The sequence below is a fragment of the Dendropsophus ebraccatus genome, chromosome 2 (genome assembly GCF_027789765.1).
Source record: "Dendropsophus ebraccatus isolate aDenEbr1 chromosome 2, aDenEbr1.pat, whole genome shotgun sequence".
NCBI classification, from domain to species: domain Eukaryota; kingdom Metazoa; phylum Chordata; class Amphibia; order Anura; family Hylidae; genus Dendropsophus; species Dendropsophus ebraccatus.
The window spans coordinates 201,559,699-201,582,586 of NC_091455.1; the positions used below are offsets into that span (position 1 = coordinate 201,559,699).

Below are 22,888 nucleotides of genomic sequence, written 5' to 3' on the forward strand. Positions count from 1 at the left end.
AGGTCTGTGTCCATTTGGACTGTCTGGTCTGGAGTCTGTATCTATTCGGAATGTCTGGTCTGGAGTTATTTGGTGTGTCTTTTTTGAGTTCTCTATCCATTCTGAGTGTCGGGTCTGAAGTCTGGGCATTTTTTTGTGTTGTATATATTATAAAACTGATTGACAAACCAGTTTGATAAATGAAAAAAAAAAAAGCTCACCAATAGGTTTTGGTTCTTCCTTTAATTCCGTTCCTAGAAACCAGACCAAAAAAAAACAGACATTTTCATCAGAAAATTGTACATATATAACCTGTATCACTTATATTACTGGTACAGACATTGCCTGACCATTTAGGTCTACAGCCCTTTCCCTTCCTTTCTCCTTAGCATATTGCAGTGGATTGTGCATTGAAAGTAAGTGTGCTCCAAGCCATAAGTAGCAGCTGAGATGACTTATTTGTGTCTGTTAGGGTTGTGACCACTTGTGAGTTGCAGTGTGACCCCATATAGTTGCCTTAGCTGTGATGCTGTATGATCTATGCAGTGCAACCCCTGTTGGGCCAAAATCTCTATGTAGACCCTGCCTTAGTTTAAGAACCTATCCCATATGTTATGTTAATTCCACATTATTCCACTAAATAAAAACAATATATAAATAGTATAAAAGGAAATAGACACAAATAATGGGTAATGGTGGATGACTGCACCCATAAGATATGTGGTAACCAAAGGCAATAGTGGAAAAGCGGCATTTTATGTTTCATCCTTATGCACCAAGGCAGACACTGAACCCTCTCTGGTGTTCCCTGCTTCAGGATACCATTTAGTTACATAAAGAATCCATAGGTGGACAGGTATGTACCTTTTTTTAGTTTACAAATCCAGTGCCATCTGGTATCACAGTGGAGAATACGCCATTTTAATCTAAAACCAAACAGCGCCCCACAGGACTCCTGCCCGTTGTCGGTCTCCGGTTCCCCGTAGTACCAGCTGTCATAACTAAACTAATAAAAAAATTTGTAAGAAATTGTTAGCTAATAAAAAGTCACTATATTAACCCCTTCAACACAGAGCCCTTTGATGCCCGAATGTCCGGGTCAAATGTATGCAATGTTCCTTCCCGCCTTCTAAGAGCCATAGCGCTTTTATTTTTCCAACTATCGGGCTGGTTGGGGTGTCATTTCCATGATCTTTAGTTTTTATTAACATCATATTGGTGTAACAGAAAAATTAGAATCGCTTTTTATAAAAATTTTTCCTGATATATAGTTTTTAAAAATCAGCAATCTTGGTTTTTGTTTTTTTTTCATTTACGCGGTTCACTGTGCGGGAACAATAATGTTTTCTTTTAGTAGACCGGACAATTCCGCACACTATGATATACAATATATTTATTTACTAAAATATTTTTATTTTTATAACAGGCAAGGGGTATTTTAAACTTTTATAGGGGGGGGGGGGGGTTATAAGTTTTTTTTTATACTTTTAAAACCTTTTTTTTTTATTACACTTTTTTCACTTCAAACATGCATGCAATCACCAGCTGCTGATTGGCAGTTATCTATCCATGCTGTGTATAGTCAATCTTCAGCTGGAAGGCGGGGGGAGGGGTGTGGCAAGAATTCTATTCTCCTGCATATTAGGAGAACGGCTGAACAGAATGATGTAAGTAATACACCGATCTGTTCAACATTTCTGTCTCTAGTTTATGCTGCCTTCATTTAAGGCGTCATAAACCTTGTGAATTTAAGAATAAGAAAATATATGCTGAAGCATAAAATATGCTTGTCACGCTGATCCTGCATGGGTGAGAGGCGCACCTGCACCAAACGACTTGCATGTGTCTAAGTTCTCCCTCTATGACAACTAGCAGTTGTAAAGCCAGAGAGACTGAGTATAAACATTGTACTATAGACAGATCGCCAGGAGGGCAGTACTATTTGTCTGGTTGTAGATACATATATATACCCTATATAAAGGGGAACATCGCATATATTATTTTAAGCAAACTGAATTTTGCTGCATTAGCAGTGCTGCACAAGCACAGTGGGTAAGGAGTATAACCCTCATCTGTCCACTATCACTGACAGGCATTGCTGCAAGCTATGGAGAGGATGATGGGAGTAACTCTCCAGATCTGAATCCAAAGACCAGATTACCCATCAAATGAAGCTTATATGAACTCTGTGTGCTTGACGTATCATGTTTTAAGGACTTTGACATTGTTATTTTACTGCTTTGTATTTTATTTCTTAAATATTTTGATTTTATTACACCACAAGGGCCCAGTGGCTGATGGATTTTATATGTTTGTGATTAAAACACCCTATTAGCACTTAATGCTTAGAGGACAGATACATTTTCTTTTATTCTATATTGAAAACAAACTCTGATTAGAGGCCCAACTGGCCAATTTTATTACCAGTAAAGGAACAATAGTGATGATACCACAAAAGGTATTACTTACAGGTGACCCATCTGACCATGTGGAGCCTTCATCAGGATTACTGTACTCTAGGCCCATCCAGATAGGTTTATAGAAAGCGCTATGGGAACTTGCATAAAAAAAAAAAATAATAATAATAAAATTAATAATCGTCAATGTACCGAAAGCTATAACTCTGCTCAGCACCTCCTGCTCTATAACATGTTTCTCTCTCCCAGATCTGCTTTTCAATTGACAGGTTTCTATCAACAATCGTAATTCATATTGTCTATAGTGTACAATTTTTTTGTTTTTGTTTGGAAGGTCACTTCTTACCTCATCATTGCTAACACAGCTGTCTCTTCCTCATTGCTGGTGATACTGAGCAAGTCACCTCCTATAGCTCTGCAAAAGTCTCTTGCTTCATACCAGGATTTTTCTTCATAATAATCTTCAGAGTAAAACTTAAAAAAAGAAACAAACAAAACATTTTTCCCCCCCTTAAAGGATTTAAAAATTATTTTATCCTATAACATTAGGTCAAAATTCAGTTTAATCTCTATAGAGCGCAAGAATTGCATCAGTAGTAACCACCACTAGAGGCAGCAAACTACAGCAGGGATTTATATGGTTCTCAGTGAATTACCTACTGACTATGAAGAATATGCCATTTGGAGTTATGACCATATGTGCCATTCACTCCCTTTAGTTTATGTGGGATCTCCCTCTACTGAAAAGCACACCCAACTACTTTTCTTTACAGTATAATTATACCAGCCCATCATCTGCAAAAATGCTACTTTCATCCAACATTACATGTCAGATGACACTGTCCAGAGGGCAGCTAGTGTCGTACTGATCCTCAGTGGGCCCTGATGACCGTACAGCTTTGCTACCGGACTGTTCTGGGAAGCAGGCACTTGTCCTGGATTCCTGGGCGAGCACAACATTCAATTGTGTGTGCACCTTTAAGACGCAAAGGGGGGCCATTTACTATAGGAGAACTACACAGAGGGTTGCATAGAGACTAGAGATGAGCGAACCTGGAGCATGCTCGAGTCGATCCGAACCCGAACTTTCGGCATTTAATTAGCGGTGGCTGCTGAAGTTGGATAAAGCCCTAAGGCTATGTGGAAAACATGGATATAGTCATTGGCTGTATCCATGTTTTCCAGACAACCTCAGAGCTTTATCCAAGTTCAGCAGCCCCCGCTAATCAAATACCGAACGTTCGGGTTCGGATCGACTCAAACCCGAACTCGGTTTGCTCATCTCTAATAGAGACATGTCAAAAGTTTCATTCTGTCTGGGTCTGACTGTTTTGACTGCGACCGATCGGGAGAACGAGGCAGAAGAAGTCTGTGTGCAGCATGTTCTCTTCCGGCTCTGTGTTATGTGACCTGGACAGGTGCATTACGTTAGCCAATACGGTCCACCAGGTAAAAGACCCATGAGTGAACATACAGTGGGTGGACTTCTCCTGTCTCCTGGTCCATTCTCCTTATTGGTTGGGGTTGGACAACTTAGACCTTTACCAATCAAAACTTTTGACATGTCTTTGTGGGGAATGTGTTTTTTTTTTTTTTTTTTGCAAGAAAGTAGTTGTGCCATTCTAAACTGAATAACTTCTTTAAACAAATGTCCAACCAAAACTAGAAAAAAACATTGGAGGACAGCAAGACTATAATCACTAGATTTATGATATAATTGAATTGGATTTCTTTACCTTGAAACATGCATCTCCTGATGAAGTCCAATCAGTTGGACATATTGGTTCTGCTGTTGTTGTAGGGGTAGGCGGCGGCGGGGTCGCTCCTTGTGCCCATTTTTTGCACACATACTTAGCCTTTTCTTCACAGTTTACAACATCCCATAATCCGGCTCTGTCTCCAGTTCTCATAGCGACACAACCCTGTCTTCTGCCTATGAAATGTAATTAAAATTTATAGCAAAGAGAAAGGAGTGGGGCAGAAATATAAAAATTGTCTAATGGCTAGACAGTGTAAGCTAAGACTAGACAAGCTAAGAATGTGCAAAATGTATCAGTTTGTCTAAAATAGGTAGTAACCAATCACAGCTCATAGCTTCTTAACATGAGCTGTGATTGGTTGCTATCTCAATGTTCAAATAGCCAAAAAAAAGTATGATCACCATTGGTCTAGCAGCTAAAACCATCAGTGGCTACTGCATAGAAAATATAGTATTACTTTATATCTACATGAATACTGACCATTTAGCGGAGAAAGGACTTACCTGGCATGTCTTCGTTCCAGTGTGTATACGAAACAGCTTGCCTATTAGCCCATGTATAAGTGTTCCTATCCTCTATATTAGCGAGTCCTGTCCAGAAATATTTCTCTGGTCTAAACCCAATCAGACTTGTTATATAGGCCTGTTCAACCCTGCAGTAAGAAGTCAACATTATGTCATCTTTTATTTTCTAGTTTAGACAAAAGATTTAGAAAAGCTGTGACGGGAACTGCAGGACTGCTGAAACCCTGGTCCAGGCACTGTTGCCTCCCCTAATGCATGTTAGCATTAGGATAGACATTACACTTGGGAAAGTTGTCTGTGTCAGTAGCGCTGCAGCCGTGGCACAGTGTAGCAGAGTGGTGATTCACAGGTATCTCCACCCTCTCTGCGACACTGTGCCATGGCTGTAGCACTACTGACATAGACTGCTTCTTCAAGTGTAATGTGTCTAGTTTAATACTAACATGTATTTTATAGACATCAGGGGAGGCTAAGTATCTACATGCAGCACCTCTAGCAATTTGTAACTGTGCCACAACCAGAGCTTGAGCAGCCTTTCAGTTGCCAACACAGCCATCAGTTGCAGCGGAGGGGCCGTATAACTCCGTACTGCTGCCACTCAAAAAATGTGGGGGGGAAATAAAATGCATACAGCCGGAAGGGGGGAATGTGATAACAAGTACAAACTTACCTTTCCCTGTGCCGCCCTGAGCAGCGGGACCAGCCATGGGACCCCTATCGGACTCTAGGATCTCCGGGGTGTGCACGTCACGACCCGTATGATGAACTGGTTGCTCAGCCAGTCAGCAACTGGGGCCGGGGCAGGCATTTTCCCCCGAGTTTTGACATCATCACAACTTGTTATCAAATTCCCCCCTGTCCCTGCCAGCTGGTGGATTTTCAAAGTCGCCGGAGAAGTCTGGAGAAAATGATAATTTGCCAGCAGACAGGGGTAGGGGGGAACATAACAAACAAACTTTACTTACCTCTCCCCGTGCCCCGCAGTGCTGCGTCACAGGCTCCAGGACCCCCGCCAGAACTAATTTTCCCCCAAGTTGCGATGTTGTCACAACTCAGCTGATGGTTTGTTCGAATTAGTGACTCAGAACGGTGTCCCACCCCAGTCACTGCCTGGCAGAGCAGGCAATCCAGGAACGCGGCGGGAATCCTGTAGCTGTAAGGCAGTGCTGTGAAGGCACAGGGAGAGGTAAGAAGATCTTGCTTATTATGTTCCTCCTTGCCCCTGCTAGAAAATTATCATTTTTTCCAGACAAAATAATACTATTAATAATAATAATAATAATAATAATAATAATAATCACCTGTGTTCAATAGTCATGAGAGAGGCTCCTTGCTGTTTACATGTGGTGTTAGCTTCTGCAAATGTATCGGACACCTCACCTATTAGATAGCAGTAGGAGCCGTGTCTCTTCCAAGGCTGCTCACACATAACAGGATAACAAAAATGGGAAAAAGAATGGCACCAAATTAAATTACCGTGAATTAAAAAAATGTTGACACTTTTTGAGATCTATTTATTTTATTGTTACTGCAGGAAAGTTCTAGCCGATGATACATGTAAATAATTAGCTACATTGGCCAAGTTTTCCGACACAAGAGCTGCTCTTTATAGAGCCTCCCCTTTCTATGATACAGGTACAACACTTAATCTGACCCACAGATAGAACAGCGCCGTCACGGGGAAGCCGGTGCTGCAGTCCGGTTTTTTAACTGCAGCCCGGTTCCCCTTTACGGCGCCGTTCTATGCATGGGTACCGGGCCGGGACTGAAGCACAGGAGGCGGTACGGCCCACCCCCAGTGGGAAGGAATTCCCTCCCTTCTATGACGCGGCTCCTTTAGAATCAATGGAGCCACGTCATAGAGGGGCGGGGGATTCCGCCCATTAAGGGCAGGCTGGCCCGCCTCTCCTGTGCTTCAGCCTCGGCTCAGTTCCTGTGCATAGAATGGCGCCGTACACACGAACCTGATGGTGGTTCAAAGAATGGACCACAGCACCGGCTTCCCCGTGGCGGCGCCGTTCTATCCATGGGTCAGATTAAAGAGGATGTACCTGATGGTACATCCTCTTTAAACACATAATGTACTTTACCTCATCACATCCAAACGTGTTGTGTTTTGGACCATGTTCCAGGGAATGAGTTTGGCAAATATATGGAAAAAGTTTCGAACAAATTGTGTCCGCCCATTCTCCGTCCTGTGTAAGAATTTATTACAAGGAGATTATTTCTTATCACTGAGGACATTACTATTAACTGTATTCTCATGGTCGCCATGTTAACCATGTCATACCTTAGTAGATAATGCCACACAATCCTCTTCTCTGCTATTGAGGTGAGACGGTTCTCCTCTCTGCCATGTTGTATATGTCACTGGTGATCCATCACTCCACTCAAAAAATTGCTGAGTCTTCAAGTCATTCAACCCAATCCAGACATACTCTACATCTCCTGGAAGAACATGGTGATTATATGTAATATAATGTACCCTCCAATAGATGGCCATGCTAGTATTATCCTAAATTACACATAGAGAGAGATAGTTGATTGATTCCAAAGTTGCTCATATACCTTTAACCTTTTTTTAAAAAGCAGAAAGTCCGAAGGCATCCAGCACTTAGAGGTCATTTACTACGACACGCCCATGAATGCAACTTTTACAAGTGCAATGAAAAGGAATACACTGCGTTATTACAAAAAAGTTTTACATGTCACAGAGACATAGAGAAAAATTTTGATCAGTCTGAGTCTGAGTGTTCACACCCGTACCGATCGGGAGATCGAGCAAAGAGAAGACGTGCTTCAGAAAAGAGTCAGGCTCCATAGAGCTCCATTATAAGTCTGATTTTTTTTTCTAAATCAGAGCAGACAGTGGATGCGCTGCAGCGCGTCTTCTCCCCACTCGTTCTCCCGAACACACAGACCCAGACCGGTCAAAACTTTTGACATGTCTCTATGACATGTCAAAAGTTTTTTGTAACGACAGTGACTTTTTAAATGGGTTTTTCATTTAAGACATACTGATGAGCTATCCACTGGATTAGCCTGGGTTCACACTAATTTTTTTTTATCCGTTTTTTTTTCCTATACATTTTTGAAAAAAAAAAAACTGATGAAAAATGGATGGAAAAGCGGATGCATTTGTGTGCATCCACTTTGATCAGTTTTTCTACTGACTTTCGTTATAACAACAACGGATCAAAATGCGTCCGTTTTTTTAACGTACAGAAAATTAGGGTTAGCTACATTTTTGTGTACATTAAAAAAAAAAAGATGCCTTTCGATTCCTTTTTTTATAATGGACGTTAATGGAAAAACGGATAAAAACATATGCACAGAAATGCATACATTTTTTGCAAAAACTTTTGGAAAAAAAGAAAATGAAAAAAATGTAATGTAAACCCAGCCTTGTTCACTTGCTCCCCACTCCTGTCCTGTATTTTCTTCTGCTATGGCCGTTCTTGATCATGTAGCAATTGATAGAATGCTGCAGGGCTTTCCTCTGCAGAGATCTAGTGATAATCAAATGGACACTAGAGGGTATAGTTGACCAGAGGCGTAACTACCACCATAGCAGCCACAGCGAATGCTATGGGGCCCCTTCCTTCAATACACTGGGCCTTCTGAGCTGTCATCATACTACCAAGGGAGATGCCTACCATGGATGACACTATGTACTGGGGGAGGGGGGGGGTGGGGTAGGATACTAGGGGAGATGCCTATTTTGGGGAACATTATCTACAGGGGATACCAGGGGAGAAGCCTACTAGGGGACACTAGGGGAGATGTCTACGATGAAGGCACTATCTACTGGGGTGGGGGGTGTCAGGGGAGATGCCTAACATATGCTATTTACTGAGCAGAGGGCTAACAAGGGGGCTTACCTATAGTGGGATAGAGAGAAGAAGGGGGGCCCAATCAAAAGGGCCCAGCCCTTTCTAATTAAGCCCCTATAGTTGACATGTTAGTCTGGACAGGTATGGGGAGGGGGTAAGTACTTTCTCACCCTCCAAGTTCCTGTTCTCACAAGATGCTATGCATAAAAGGGGTTATCCAGCACTACAAAAACATGGCCACTTTCTTCCAGAGACAACATCACTCTTATCTCCAGTTTGGGTGTAGGGTTTTTAACTCAGTTCCATTGGAGTGAATGGAGCTTAATAACAAACCACACCTGAACTGGAGACAGGAGTGGTGCTGTCTCTAGAAAAAGTTACCATGTTTTTGTAGCACTAGCTAACCCCTTTAACTCTCCTCTTTAAAATCTCCTCTTTCTCAGTACATATATTCCACAGTGCCCTAGTATAGGATGCCATTGAAATTACACAGGAACTTTTGGCATCTTGTTTAAGCCATTGAGTTTGTGGCCATGTTGTGCCCTGACAGTAAGCTCCTTACACTCCATGGGCCGAGCACTCTGAACCTGGCCCAGAATGGTTGGGACCAAATCCCAATCAACGTCAAATCCAAAATCCGTGAAAATTCCCAAATAAATGTCTGGAGGTTTGTTCATTTTTAGTAATACTTACCAAAGTGAAACATTGAGGCAACAGCATTGGCTTCTTCAATATTGTGCAAACTTACGAGGTCACCCCCTTCCTTTCTGCACGACAACTTTGCGCCCTGCCAAGTATTTCTATCCCTAGCAAAGTAATAGCAGTATCCATTATAAGGAATCCATGATGAATCACAAAAGGTGGTCTCTGTAACGAGATAGAAGAACCTTAGTAGGATACAGATACCGGCACTACTACCTCCATGCGGCTTAGATGGTATGCAGGATTAGTGGAGAATTACACTTATGCGTACTTCTATTACAGTGGTGGAGCTCTCTTGCTGGAGTTGCAGTATTTAGTCACACAATCACTTAAGAAGAAAAATGCAAGGGCACTCACCAGTTCTTGAGAGCAAGAAGAGCTCACAGTTTTTCAAAATTGTGACTTGGTTTAAGAGCATTGCTTTGGTTTAAGAGCTCCCTGTACTGGGTGGGAGGGGGAGCATAGGAGGGGCAGGGTCTGTATAGCGGGGTCTACAGCACAGTACTCTGACTCAGGAAGTCTCCCTCACCTTCCAAATCATAGCAGATCCACTTCAGGCTGGGGCTCACATCAGGGAATAGGACTGTGAAGGTAATCTCTCCATAGCTGTAAACCCACTCAGCTATACATACTGCTGCTATAATGTGCCCGCACTTACACTCAGCTATACATACTGCTGCTATAATGTGCCTGCACTTACACTCAGCCACTCACACTGCTGTATAAAAAAAAGTTTCTGTTACTGTCCTCCTGCTCAGCTGTTATTCTCACTTCCTGGTTGGTCCATGCTGAACACACACACCCCTTCTCCATTGCTGTCATGTGACCACACAGACCTCTGACAGCAGCCCTGCTTCTCTATTCTAGCATGTTGTACTATGCTACTGCATTATGGGGATCTGCAGTCTCATCTTGTATCTACAAACTGCTGCTGTGTTATCAGGTTTATGCACTTACTATACATTATACACCACATGCTGATTGCTATACTGTACAGTAACTTATAATATCACATATTCAGCTGTTTATAAATGTTTGTTTAATTTGTTTTCCATGTTATTCAGAATATAAAACCAATATGGAACCAATTTTCTGCATTTCAATGATTTCTTATGGGAACATTTGCTTTGGTTTAAGAGTGGATTTGGATTACAAGCGCGGTCCCGGAACGAATTATACTCGTAATCCAAGTCACCACTGTATTCTGGAAAAACGTGCGACTAGTTTACCAAAGAGTATAATCCATATATCTCTTTAGGTTACAAACCCACTTGCCGGATCTGCAGCGAGTCTCCTTGCTGCGTTTTTGCAGGGAGACTCGCTGCAGATCCCGGCCCTATACTTTCAATAGCAGAGAAACTCGCAGCAGGATGTACATCCCTACTGCGATTTTGTCTGCAGCCCGCCCCATTAACCCCCCGGCCGCCGGACATTATACATTACCCGATCCCCGTTCCTGCTTGCTTCGGGGCTCCCGGTGTCTTCACGGCCCGCCCGGCCAATCAGTGCGCTGCGGCGGGGCAGCGCACTGATTGGCCGGGCGGAACGTGTCGGGAGCCGCTGAAGCAAGCAGGAGCCGGGATCAGGTAATGTATATCGCCCCCGGCCGCATGATCGCCCCCAGCCCTGCAGCCCCCGACCGCATGATCGCCCCCGGCCGCATGATCGCCCCCAGCCCCGCAGCCCCCGGCCACATGATCGCCCCCAGCCCCCGGCCGCACGATCGCCCCCAGCCCCGCAGCCCCCGGCCGCACGATCGCCTGCAGCCCTGCGGGGCTGGGGGCAATCGTGCGGCCGGGGGCTGCGGGGCTGGGGGCGATCGTGCGGCCGGGGGCTGCGGGGCTGGGGGCGATCGTGCGGCCGGGGGCTGCGGGGCTGGGGGCGATCGTGCGGCCAGGGGCTGGGGGCGATTGTGCGGCCGGGGGCTGCGGGGCTGGGGGCGATCGTGCGGCCGGGGGCTGGGGGCGATCGGGGCTGCAGGGGGGCGGGCAGGATATACATTACTTGATCCCGGCTCCTGCTTGCTTCAGCGGCTCCAGGCACGTTCCGCCCGGCCAATCAGTGCGCTGCCCCGCCGCAGCGCACTGATTGGCCGGGCGGGCCGTGAAGACACCGGGAGCCCCAAAGCAAGCAGGAACGGGGACCGGGTAATGTATAATGTCCGGCGGCCGGGGGGTTAATGGGGCGGGCTGCAGACAAAATCGCAGCAGGGATGTACATCCCTGCTGCGAGTTTCTCTGCTATTGAAAGTATAGGGCCGGGATCTGCAGCGAGTCTCCCTGCAAAAACGCAGCAAGGAGACTCGCTGCAGATCCGGCAAGTGGGTTTGTAACCTTAGTGAGATTGTCAGGGTGATCATTACCAATATCATTGTTTCCTACCTGGAGAGGGGACCTCTAAAGACTTGTTGTCTTTCTTGCAGATATAGCCCAGTTTTTTCTGGCATTCCTTGCTTTCCCACTTTAAGCTTTCTCCAGGATTTACTGCTACACAGTTTATATCAGGCTCTTCTGAGGGATTTCCTATAGGAAGCGACAAGTTTTAAGGGGTATTCAAGGTGAAAAAGAAAATTGTTTGTAAATTAGCTGGTGTCAGAAAGTTATACAGATTTGTAAATGACTTCTATTTAAAAATCTCAAAACTTCCAGTACTTATCAGCTGCTGTATGTCCTACAGGGAGTGGTGTATTCTTTCCAGTCTGACACAGTGCTCTCTGCTGCCACCTCTGTCCATGTCCGGAACTGTCCAGAGCAGGAGAGGATTTTATGGGGATTTGCTACTGATGTGGACAGTTCCTGTCACTGGCAGAAGTGGCAGCAGAGAGCACTGTGTAAGACTGGAAAGAATACACCACTTCCTGTAGGACATACAGCAGCAGATAAATACTGGAATAAATTTTACCACTCAGTTAAAGTGTCACTGTCTTTTATTTTATTTTTTTTTAGAAATCAATAGTACAGGGATTTTAAGAAACTTTGTAATTGGGTTTATTAGCCGAAAAATGCATTTTTATCATGAAAAAGCAGTTTGAAGCTCTCCCCCCTGTCTTCATGATTGTCTATGGAGAAGAGAGGGGTGGAGGGAGATGAGGCACCAAAACAGGACAACAAAGAGTCAACTTACAGTTACATCACCGGGCTATCTCCTCTTAACTCAGCACTGACCTCTCTGACCTCTGAATACCGGCTTTCACACAGCTCCCACTGTGTAATCCTTTGTTCTCTGCTGCCAACTAATCTCCCTCCTTCCTCCTCCGCCCTCCCCTCTCCATAGAACAGACAGGGTTGTGTCTGATTCAACAAGACACAATTTCCTGATCATTTGCAGTGAATGGAAAAGAGGAGGGAGGGGGGGGGCTGGGGAAAGTCTTTTTGAATGCAGATAATGGCATATTTGCCTAATAAACCCAATTACAAAGTTTCTTAAAATCGCCTGGACTATTGATTTCTGCAAAAAAATAAAATATATATATATAAATAAATACAACAGTGACTCTTAAAGTTTAAATGTGATATATAGCTCTTAGTAAGTTACCATCCAAAGACCAATCCCAATATTTACCTGGAAGCCAGTTCAGATATCTAAATGGAGCTCCACCATCCCATTTCCAGCCGGAATTAGAGTCCAGACTATTGAGTCCGATCCATAAGCTTGTGGTGAGGCCATGCAATAATCCTACAAGATAGAGATAGGTAATAACCCTAGATAACACACATTACATACATACATGCCATAGATGCATGGTGGAATGGTGGTGTCGGGGATGCCAATGTGCTAACATAGCTGAGTAGAACATGTATTGTACAGTTTAAATAATAGGGCACTCGGGAGACAATTCATAATTAAAGGAGTTTACCAACACAGTTTCTATGAATGTGGGATTACAAGACATGCTAAAAGGTTATTGTACATTTCTGTTAAATTTTTTAATGTATTTTTTTATTTTACCTTTATCTTATTTCTAATTAGTTTTTGTTGTTTTTAGATACAGAGTAATTCTCCTCTTCATGTTAACATGTTTAACAGTGGCAAAAAATGAAGAAGGATAAAAAGATACCTTTTAATTAGAAGTCTTGAGAGCCTGTATACATTTATTCTTCATTGGTCTTTAAAGTGACACTGTCACCCCCTTTTTACTTTATGACCTCTCTACCTAGGTGTACAATGCCACTTAACCCCGCCAACATTGCCGCCGTAGCCACACCCCTCCGTGATGTCATCGGCGCATAGGCCTAGACCTTTAGACTGGTCCTTCCAATGGCTGCTGAGGGGTGGGGCCTATGCGATGATGACATTACGGAGGGGGGCGGTCTACGGAGGGAGGAGTCAGCATTAATACATACCACTGCGGCTCTGCCCTCATGTGTACTTATCGGGCTCCAGGACCGATGTTTAAACATGAAGATTTGGAATTTGCCGTCCCGCTGGAGACTGCCGAATACAGCGTTGGACAGCTGTAAGGTACAGGGGGACAACTCACTCTACTTCCCCTCATGGAGGTGGTTGATTCCCATTAAAGGGGTCATCCAGGCTTATAAAAACGTGGCTATTTTCTTCAAGAAACAGTGCCACTCAGTTTGGGTGTGGTATTGTAGCTCAGTACAATTGAAGTTAATGGAGACGAACTACAATTACTAAAATCTGTGTATGCAGGCAGTATGCATGCACGGCCCCGCCACAGTCACTAATTAGCTGCGTGGGACCTCAGGGAGCCGGAAGCCTCAGATACGGCCGATAATGTATCATCCCGGGGGCAGTTCTTACCTGAGATGTAGGCTTGTTCATGTAGCTCGGTTATACTCAGTAGTTTGGCATCTTGTTGTCGGCATCTTATTCTCGCTTGGTACCAAGTGAGGGCTGAATCAGAGTTGATCTGATAGTAGGCACCACTAACAGTATCTGTTGTCCACAAACTGTCGGATGTGGCTGCGGAGAATAATATGTGATATATTAAAAGGAAATACTTTTATTTTATGTTATTGTCAATACTATTTAAAGATTACCTGTCACTTAAAAAAAGGTAATTAGACATGTCAAAACTTATTGATTGCAGAGTGTATCACTGCAGAGACCAGTTAAGATCATGAGATATAGCCATGAAGAGGGTGAGACTGCCTTGCCATTCACTCTCTGGCTGTACATTTGTGCTGTCCCAGCACAGGGTGCTGTTCCTTGGTACCTGTGCAAAGTTTTCTGTCAGGTTAACAAAGTGGGAGATGTAGTATCTTATTTTCCCCACTAGGTGTCACTTCTGTTTTTGTCTTTTATGTTTTATACCATGTGTTTCAAAACTGACCAGTCACAGGTGTTTTTTCTGTCCTATCCTATCCTTCTTCTCTCACACACTGAGACCCACCACTCACAGGAGGGTTAAGATTTACCCCTGTAGGAGGTGTTAACCTGGTGGAGTAAGTGAGTCAGTCTTTAGTAAGTTTTCAGAGTGAGAGGACACAAAGAGACCCCGTTCCTGCAGTAGTTAAGCCAGGGCCTGACTTTGGCCAGGACCCCTGACAGGGACCAGAGACAGTGACAAAGAGACTTTCCTTATGCAAGCAGTTACCACAGGAGAGAAGCCACCTAGGATAACCCTAGCCCACGCCAGGAACCTTTCTAAAGCGTGCAGGGCAATCTTCTGAAACAAGAGGAGCTGACCCCCAGTAGGACAAAGCTACCAGAGTAAAAGGTCTACGTATCCTACTGCGCAGCCCATGACGACTGGGTAATCTCGGGAACTTGCTACAGATAACTGATGACTGGGGCTCGTGCTACCTACCTAGGCAACTCCTCTCCTCTTCCTTCTCTTCACAAAGCACTTACTACTACAGAGCACCTATATCCACAAAGCACATACTTCTACAGGTCACTGGTTCTACTCTACTGTCAGCAAGTACATTTCAGTATCAAGATTTACTACCTGTATTAAGTGTACCTCCAACCTTGTTCAGTAAAGTATTCTATTTTTTCTACTAAACGCACGGGACTCTGTCTTATCTGTCTGCACCTGCACTCACACACACCACTGTTCACCTTGGGTTATTTTCCCCTTTCTGTGGGTGGCAGTACCAACATCCCGGGTAGGTCTACTACCACTCCAGGTTACCGTGACAAGGGACCGTCAACAATCCTGGAGGTTACCGACCATTTGCAGACAACAAACCGGCCAAACAGGAACCAACATCACACCTGTATAATACCACAGAACTGGCATCACCGGTAACATCACAGCAATGGCCAAGTTCCACATATTCGTAAAGGTCAATTCCAACAATGTAAGTCTATGAGACTACATTTTCAGAATTAGGCTGGGTTCACACTGCGTTTTTGCAATCCGTTTTTTTCATCCGTTTTTTTGCAAAAAACGGATGAAAAAAACTGATGCATTTGTGTGCATCCGTTTTGATCCGTTTTTCCATTGACTTCCATTGTAAAAAAAAGGATCAGTTTTTTTTGACAGACACAAAAACGTAGCTGACACTACTTTTGTGTCCGTTAAAAAAAACTGACCCGTTTTGATCCGTTTTTTTTTTTACAATGGAAGTCAATGGAAAAATGGATCAAAACAGATGCACACAAATGCATCCGTTTTTTTCAAAAAACGGATTAAACAAAACGGATTGCAAAAATGCAGTGTGAACCCAGCCTTATCAGCAGGATAGGGGAGTGGATGCTGCTGCTACCACGCTCTCTCCCCACTCTATCTACTGACCACAGCGGATCTCAGCATTGACCCACTGTGATCAATAACTTTTGACACGTCACGTTTTTACATGTCAAAAGTTATTTTAACGTTCTGATTTTTACACCAGCTTGTCTGGGCTGCTTCTATGATCTTGGAACCAAACATTGTGGTTTTTATGATATTGCACATTCAAAGCAATGGGTTGTGTGTACACAATACACTATTTGGCTTACATTTAGAAGGACAAAATCCATACAGCACGTCCGTGTGATAGTCTGAAGTTGTGGAGCACCAGAGTCTCCCATCTGATCGTCCAGCAGTTGTACAGTCTAAATACATTTTGTTGTCGAACTTGAATGGGAACTTGCAGGGTTGTCCGTTACTATTTCCGCCTAAAGTGAATATTTCTGCGGAAAAACATTATATCATTGTGATTGTGTTAAAATGAATACATCATTGATTATTGCCAGGTCGTCTTATTACAGTCAAGGTGGAACATCCCCGAGAAGAAGGGTCTCTGTGGGGAGGCTAGGCCTTGCAGTGCTTTAGCCTGTCACAGTCAACTGCAGTTTCCACTTGATCCTTAGAGCTGGAGCAAGACCCGCAAAGACTTGCACAGGTACAGTAGTAGGACCAGTTCACACTGAGTAAACAGTGGGATAATGGAAAGAAGAGAGATAGTCTTTATGTATATGTCTGGTTGTTAATTTTACACCCCACGGGCTAGATCAAACTGAGTGAACACGGCGTAATTCCGCGGCGGAGAGGTCCTCCGTGCTCAGTGTGCTGCTGTAAGTGAATGAGAGAGCGCACGCTCGTCCGCTGCCACCGCTCTCCGCTCAAAAGAGTAGCATGTTACTTCATTGAGCGGAGAGAAGAGGGAGCGCGCACCCTCTCATTCACTTACAGCACCTCTCCGCCACGGAATTACGCCGTGTTTACTCAGTTTGAACTGGCCCGTAGGGTATAAAATTAACAACCAGACATATACATAAAGACTATCTCTCTTCTTTCCATTATCCCAATCAGAACAGTAAACAATTCCCTGTTTTGAGGCAAAACCGCTTAGGCTGGATTCACACTACATTTCTGCAATCCGTTTTTTCTTCATCGTTTTTTGCAAAAAATGGATGGAAAAAAGATGCATTTGCGTGCATCTGTTTTGATCCGTTTTTCCATTGACTTCCATTATAAAAAAAAAATCAAAACACATTAGCTTTTTTAACTGACCTCATTTTTGTGCGTTAAAAATTTTTTTTTTATCATGGAAGTCAATGGAAAAACGAATCAAAACGGATGCACGCAAATGCATCCTTTTTCCATCCGTTTTTTTTAAAAAACAGATTAAAAAAAAAACTATTGCAAAAACGTAGTGTGAACCCAGCCTTAGGCTGTGTTCACACACGCAGTAATGCAATGTAAATCCATCATTAAACTGCAGTAACATAGTTAACCCTTTGAGGATCAAGCCCAAAATGACCCAGTGGACCGTGACAATTTTCATTTTTGCGTTTTAATTTTTCCCTCCTCCCCTTCTAAGAGCTCCAGCACTTTAATTTTTCTGTCTACAAGGCCATGTAATGGCTTGTTTTTTTCAGGAATAGGTTCACTGTGTAATGGCGTCTTTCATTCTACCATAACATGTATGATGAATATATAAATTGGGGGGGTTCCTGTGTCTACGTAATGCACTATACGGAAAAAGCGACATGATACCACTATTCTATAGGTCAGCCCAACACAACCACATGCAGGTTTAGGCTATGTTCACACTGCGTAAAATAACCAATTTTGATTCCTAGCATGATTATAGACGAGATGAAACAGGTCATTTACTTTAAATACTGCGCCCAGCCCGAGAAACCACTCAGAAATTTTTTTACATCAAAATTAAGTTTAATTCGGCAGATATAAGTTTTACATTTGCGGCCCCATTGAAATCCACGGCCGTTATCTGATACGTAGTGTGAATTCAACGGCCGTAGTTACATTGCATTGCAGTCATTATAAGGAACCTCAAAACAACGGCCGTAGTTTTGCAACGCGGACAACGGCCGTTATTTTACGCAGTGTAAACATAGCCTTACACAGATTTTCTAATGGTTTTTTTTTTTTTATGAAATCCTTTTTTTTTTTGCAATTAATTATTAATAAAATGGGCCTATTGTGACTCTTATAATGGTTTTAGTTTTTCAACTACGAGGCTGTATGGGGCATAATTTCTTGAGCCATGATCTCTAGTTTTTATTAATACCCTATTTGTGTAGAACGGACGTTTGGATCACTTACTATTAATTTTTTTTATATATAATGTAACAAAAACGGTAATCCTGGCGCTTTTTTCCCTCTTTTCATTTACGCCGTACGGAATGACATTTGTTATATTTTAATAGATCGGACAATTACGCACAATACCCTATATAATATGTTTATTTATTTAATTATTTTTATATGTTTTATTTATATTATGGGATAGGGGGGTGATTTTAAACTTTATTGGGGATGGAGCTTTGGGTTATTTTTATAAACATTTTTAATTTTTTTTTTTTTAATGGTGAGGGGCTGACTGCAGCCGCCCCCCAAACCGGAGCGCGCTTTACAGCTCGATAGAGACCCAGGACGTACATGTACGTCTCTGGTCTTCTGGTGACAGACTTCCAGGACATACATGTACGTCCAGGGTCATCTAGGGGTTCATAAGGTTGAAAAAAAAGACAAGAGTCCATCAAGTTCAACTTACAGAAACCCTACTGTGTTGACCCAGTAAAACCCCTCATGAGGCAGATGCCAATTACTCCGTCACAGGGAGAAAAATTCCTTCCCGACTCCAACGGCAAACAGCGCAAATCCCTGTATCGATGTCCTATCACATGTAATCTAGTGCCCATAACTTGTAAAAAGGATCCAGGCCTCCCTAGTAATTGATCATTTAATTGCCATCTAGCCGTCATCCATTGCACCCGCAGCAAGCGGGTGGTTAAAGGGGGGCCGCGGGGAGCTGCAGGTGATCATTTGATTGTCTGGGCAGCCCATAGCAGATAGCAGCAGTCTGCTGCTGCCGCTCCTATTCCAGGGAACATGTTGAAAGACAAACAACAGCAACAATCAGCCGACATCGTTCATGTTGGCTGATTGTTGCATTCTATTACACAAGAAGATTATCGTCCAATATCGTCCTAATACGTCCGATAATCTTTTTGTGTAATAGGGCCTTAAGGCTACAATGGCATCACTTGACGCAACCAACCCACATTTGTAGAGCTGGGTCTACTCTAGCCTAATATAGACACATTACAGTTACAAGTCCAGGCCTGACCGTGTTTCTGAGGAACCAAACTGACTACTGTTGGGCCAGAACCTGCGTGTGTAATGTGGACGCCAAAATGCATCCATATCAGGTTAGGGTGACTCCATCCTTGGGGTGAAGCCAAATGATATAGATTTGATGGTTGCACCATCTTTGGGTCCATTTTCTATTAGACCTCTAAGGATAACCCCTCCTTACCTTCATAAGAATTAGCACATAAAGAATCATCCATTGCATAGATTTGCCATCGGCTCTCATTTCCCGTTCCTGAATAGAGGGCGATTTTTTTTACATCCCTGTAGGACATGTACAGATCAGCCTTCTGGACTCCGAACAATGTCTCTTTTTTACATTCCCATTTCTGGAGGTCGCTCTTGGCGTCACATGTGCTCAGCGTCACTGCTGACCCCTCCGCCAGAGATGATACAGACAGGCATTGTGACGTTTCCACATTTATAAGCTGCTCCTTAGAAATCCATTGAAATCTTTGCATTAAATAATTCTCATCACATTTGCCCATGATGAGCCCAGATTTCTCGGCTTCTAGACATCGCCGGCTGAAGTCATTCTGGATTAAAAAGGTTTTGGAACCTGAAAAACAAGATGATTTTTATTAACTGTTTGCTGAAAAAATGTGCTAACAACTTGTATATTAGTTGCTGCAGGTTACATTACAAAATTCTAAACATGAATTCTTTAATACAGGTGTATACACTATGGGCGAGATTTATCAAACTGGTGTAAAGTGAAACTGGCTCAGTTGCCCCTAGCAACCAATCAGATTCCACTTTTCATTCCTCACTGACTCTTTGGAAAATGAAAGGTGGAATCTGATTGGTTGCTAGGGGCAACTGAGCCAGATTCACTTTACACCATGTTTGATAAATCTCCCCCTATGTCTGATCCTTTTGTGAAAAAAGTGATTATTTCTGGTATGCCCAATTGGATGGTTGACTATACTAAAGTCTGTCTCCCTTGTGTCTAAAGGTTATTATCTCAATTATCACCCTTTTGACCCTCTGGTGTTGAGGGATAGCCATTTCAGGTAAGGCCCTCTTGTGCAGAGGGGTAGCCATCTCAGATGTGGCTCTCTGGTGTGGAGAGGTAACTATCCCAGCTATGGATCTCTGGTGTGGAGCAATATTCCAGCTATGGATCTCTGGTGTGGAGAGGTAAGTATTCCAGCTATGGCTCTCTGGTGTGGAGAGGTAACTATTCCGGCTATGGCTCTCTGGTGTGGAGAGGTAACTATCCTAGCTATGGCTCTCTGGTGTGGAGAGGTAAGTATTCCAGCTATGGCTCTCTGGTGTGGACAGGTAAGTATCCCAGCTATGGCTCTCTGGTGTGGACAGGTAAGTATCCCAGCTATGGCTCTCTGGTGTGGAGAGGTAACTATCCCAGCTTTGGCTCTCTGGTGTGGAGAGGTAACTGTCCCAGCTATGGCTTTCTGGTGTGGAGAGGTAACTTTCCCAGCTATGGCTCTCTGGTGTGGAGAGGTAAGTATTCCAGCTATGGCTCTCTGGTGTGGAGAGGTAACTATCCCAGCTATGGCTCTCTGGTGTGGAGAGGTAACTATCCTAGCTATGGCTCTCTGGTGTGGAGAGGTAAGTATTCCAGCTATGGCTCTCTGGTGTGGACAGGTAAGTATCCCAGCTATGGCTCTCTGGTGTGGAGAGGTAACTATTCCAGCTATGGCTCTCTGGTGTGGAGAGGTAACTATCCCAGCTATGGCTCTCTGGTGTGGAGAGGTAACTATCCTAGCTATGGCTCTCTGGTGTGGAGAGGTAAGTATTCCAGCTATGGCTCTCTGGTGTGGACAGGTAAGTATCCCAGCTATGGCTCTCTGGTGTGGAGAGGTAACTATCCCAGCTTTGGCTCTCTGGTGTGAAGAGGTAACTATCCCAGCTATGGCTTTCTGGTGTGGAGAGGTAACTGTCCCAGCTATGGCTCTCTGGTGTGGAGAGGTAAGTATTCCAGCTATGGCTCTCTGGTGTGGAAAGGTAAGTATCCCAGCTATGGCTCTCTGGTGTGGAGGGGTAACTATCCCAGCTATGGCACTCTGGTGTGGAGAGGTAACTATCCCAGCTATGGCTCTCTGGTGTGGAGAGGTAACTATCCTAGCTATGGCTCTCTGGTGTGGAGAGGTAAGTATTCCAGCTATGGCTCTCTGGTGTGGACAGGTAAGTATCCCAGCTATGGCTCTCTGGTGTGGAGAGGTAACTATCCCAGCTTTGGCTCTCTGGTGTGGAGAGGTAACTATCCCAGCTATGGCTTTCTGGTGTGGAGAGGTAACTGTCCCAGCTATGGCTCTCTGGTGTGGAGAGGTAAGTATTCCAGCTATGGCTCTCTGGTGTGGAAAGGTAACTATCCCAGCTATGGCACTCTGGTGTGGAGAGGTAACTATCCCAGCTATGGCACTCTGGTGTGGAGAGGTAACTATCCCAGCTATGGCACTCTGGTGTGGAGAGGTAACTATCCCAGCTATGGCTCTCTGGTGTGGAGAGGTAAGTATTCCAGCTATGGCTCTCTGGTGTGGAAAGGTAAGTATCCCAGCTATGGCTCTCTGGTGTGGAGGGGTAACTATCCCAGCTATGGCACTCTGGTGTGGAAAGGTAAGTATCCCAGCTATGGCACTCTGGTGTGGAGGGGTAACTATCCCAGCTATGGCTCTCTGGTGTGGAGATATAACTATCCCAGCTATGGCACTCTGGTGTGGAGAGGTAACTATCCCAGCTATGGCACTCTGGTGTGGAGAGGTAACTATCCCAGCTATGGCTCTCTGGTGTGGAGAGGTAACTATCCCAGCTATGGCTCTCTGGTGTGGAGAGGTAAGTATCCCAGCTATGGCTCTCTGGTATGAAAAGGTAACTATCCCAGCTATGGCTCACTGATGTGAAGAGGTAAATATTCCAGCTATGGCTCTCTGGTGTGAAGAAATAAGTATCCCAGCTATGGCTCTCTGGTGTGGATAGGTAACTCTCCCAGCTATGGCTCTCTGGTTTGGAGAGGTAAGTATGCCAGCTATAGCTCTCTGGTGTGGAGAGGTAACAATTTCAGGTACGGCCCTCTGGTGTGGAGGGATAGCCATCTTATCTGGTATTTGAGTTCTGCAAACTCTAAAGCCCTGGGACAAATGGTAAAAATTGAGACTCTCCAGAAGTTGGACCTATAAACCTTTAGCCCAGGAGAAATAGACTATATTAAGATAGTGCTGGCCCATATCTAGCAATAAAGAGGATTGTCAGCTTCAAATTGGTAGTCTGATATACTGCACCATGTGTATCAGAGAAATATGGCCACAGAAAAACAATAAGAAAAGGTGAAATGGTTACAGGGAGAATCCTGTTGATTTCGGATCGGGTACGCAGTTAGAATTTGGGTTCCTGTTTGTACTGTCCGCACGGACAACAAAGTATTGATCTCCTTAAGGTGGGACCAAAAAGGAGGTCCTATATTTTATTGTCCTTTTATATGATCTACAAAGTACAACTAGTAATGTCACTATATGGTCATTTTGGAAAAGGAATATTGGTCTCCACATTGTGCTTGTTTTCATTCGATAGCTGTGGTAATATTAGTGACTACTGGGTAGTAATAGCCATTGTGTAGGAACATTATACAGGCCTTGTACAGTGATATTATTTTACAATGTAAGGCTCACATGGACATAGAGCGGGGAGGGAGGCA

The 22,888-nt window shown here is 43.9% G+C and overlaps 1 protein-coding gene across 1 annotated transcript in view; it reads right to left on the minus strand.

Annotated features, from left to right (window-relative positions):
* LOC138783857 (macrophage mannose receptor 1-like) overlaps positions 1 to 22,888 on the minus strand; it is a 39,341-nt gene that overhangs the window by 14,165 nt on the left and 2,288 nt on the right. The window contains exons 2-16 of the mRNA XM_069959126.1: positions 19,400 to 19,792; positions 16,128 to 16,301; positions 13,980 to 14,141; positions 12,777 to 12,890; positions 11,597 to 11,737; positions 9,207 to 9,380; positions 6,971 to 7,128; positions 6,771 to 6,875; positions 5,982 to 6,097; positions 4,660 to 4,808; positions 4,133 to 4,329; positions 2,743 to 2,870; positions 2,449 to 2,536; positions 844 to 985; positions 201 to 233 (exon numbers count right to left, since the gene is read on the minus strand). Coding sequence (XP_069815227.1) covers positions 201 to 233; positions 844 to 985; positions 2,449 to 2,536; positions 2,743 to 2,870; positions 4,133 to 4,329; positions 4,660 to 4,808; positions 5,982 to 6,097; positions 6,771 to 6,875; positions 6,971 to 7,128; positions 9,207 to 9,380; positions 11,597 to 11,737; positions 12,777 to 12,890; positions 13,980 to 14,141; positions 16,128 to 16,301; positions 19,400 to 19,792 — 2,274 coding nt within the window. The remainder of the gene's footprint in view (positions 1 to 200; positions 234 to 843; positions 986 to 2,448; positions 2,537 to 2,742; positions 2,871 to 4,132; positions 4,330 to 4,659; positions 4,809 to 5,981; positions 6,098 to 6,770; positions 6,876 to 6,970; positions 7,129 to 9,206; positions 9,381 to 11,596; positions 11,738 to 12,776; positions 12,891 to 13,979; positions 14,142 to 16,127; positions 16,302 to 19,399; positions 19,793 to 22,888) is intronic.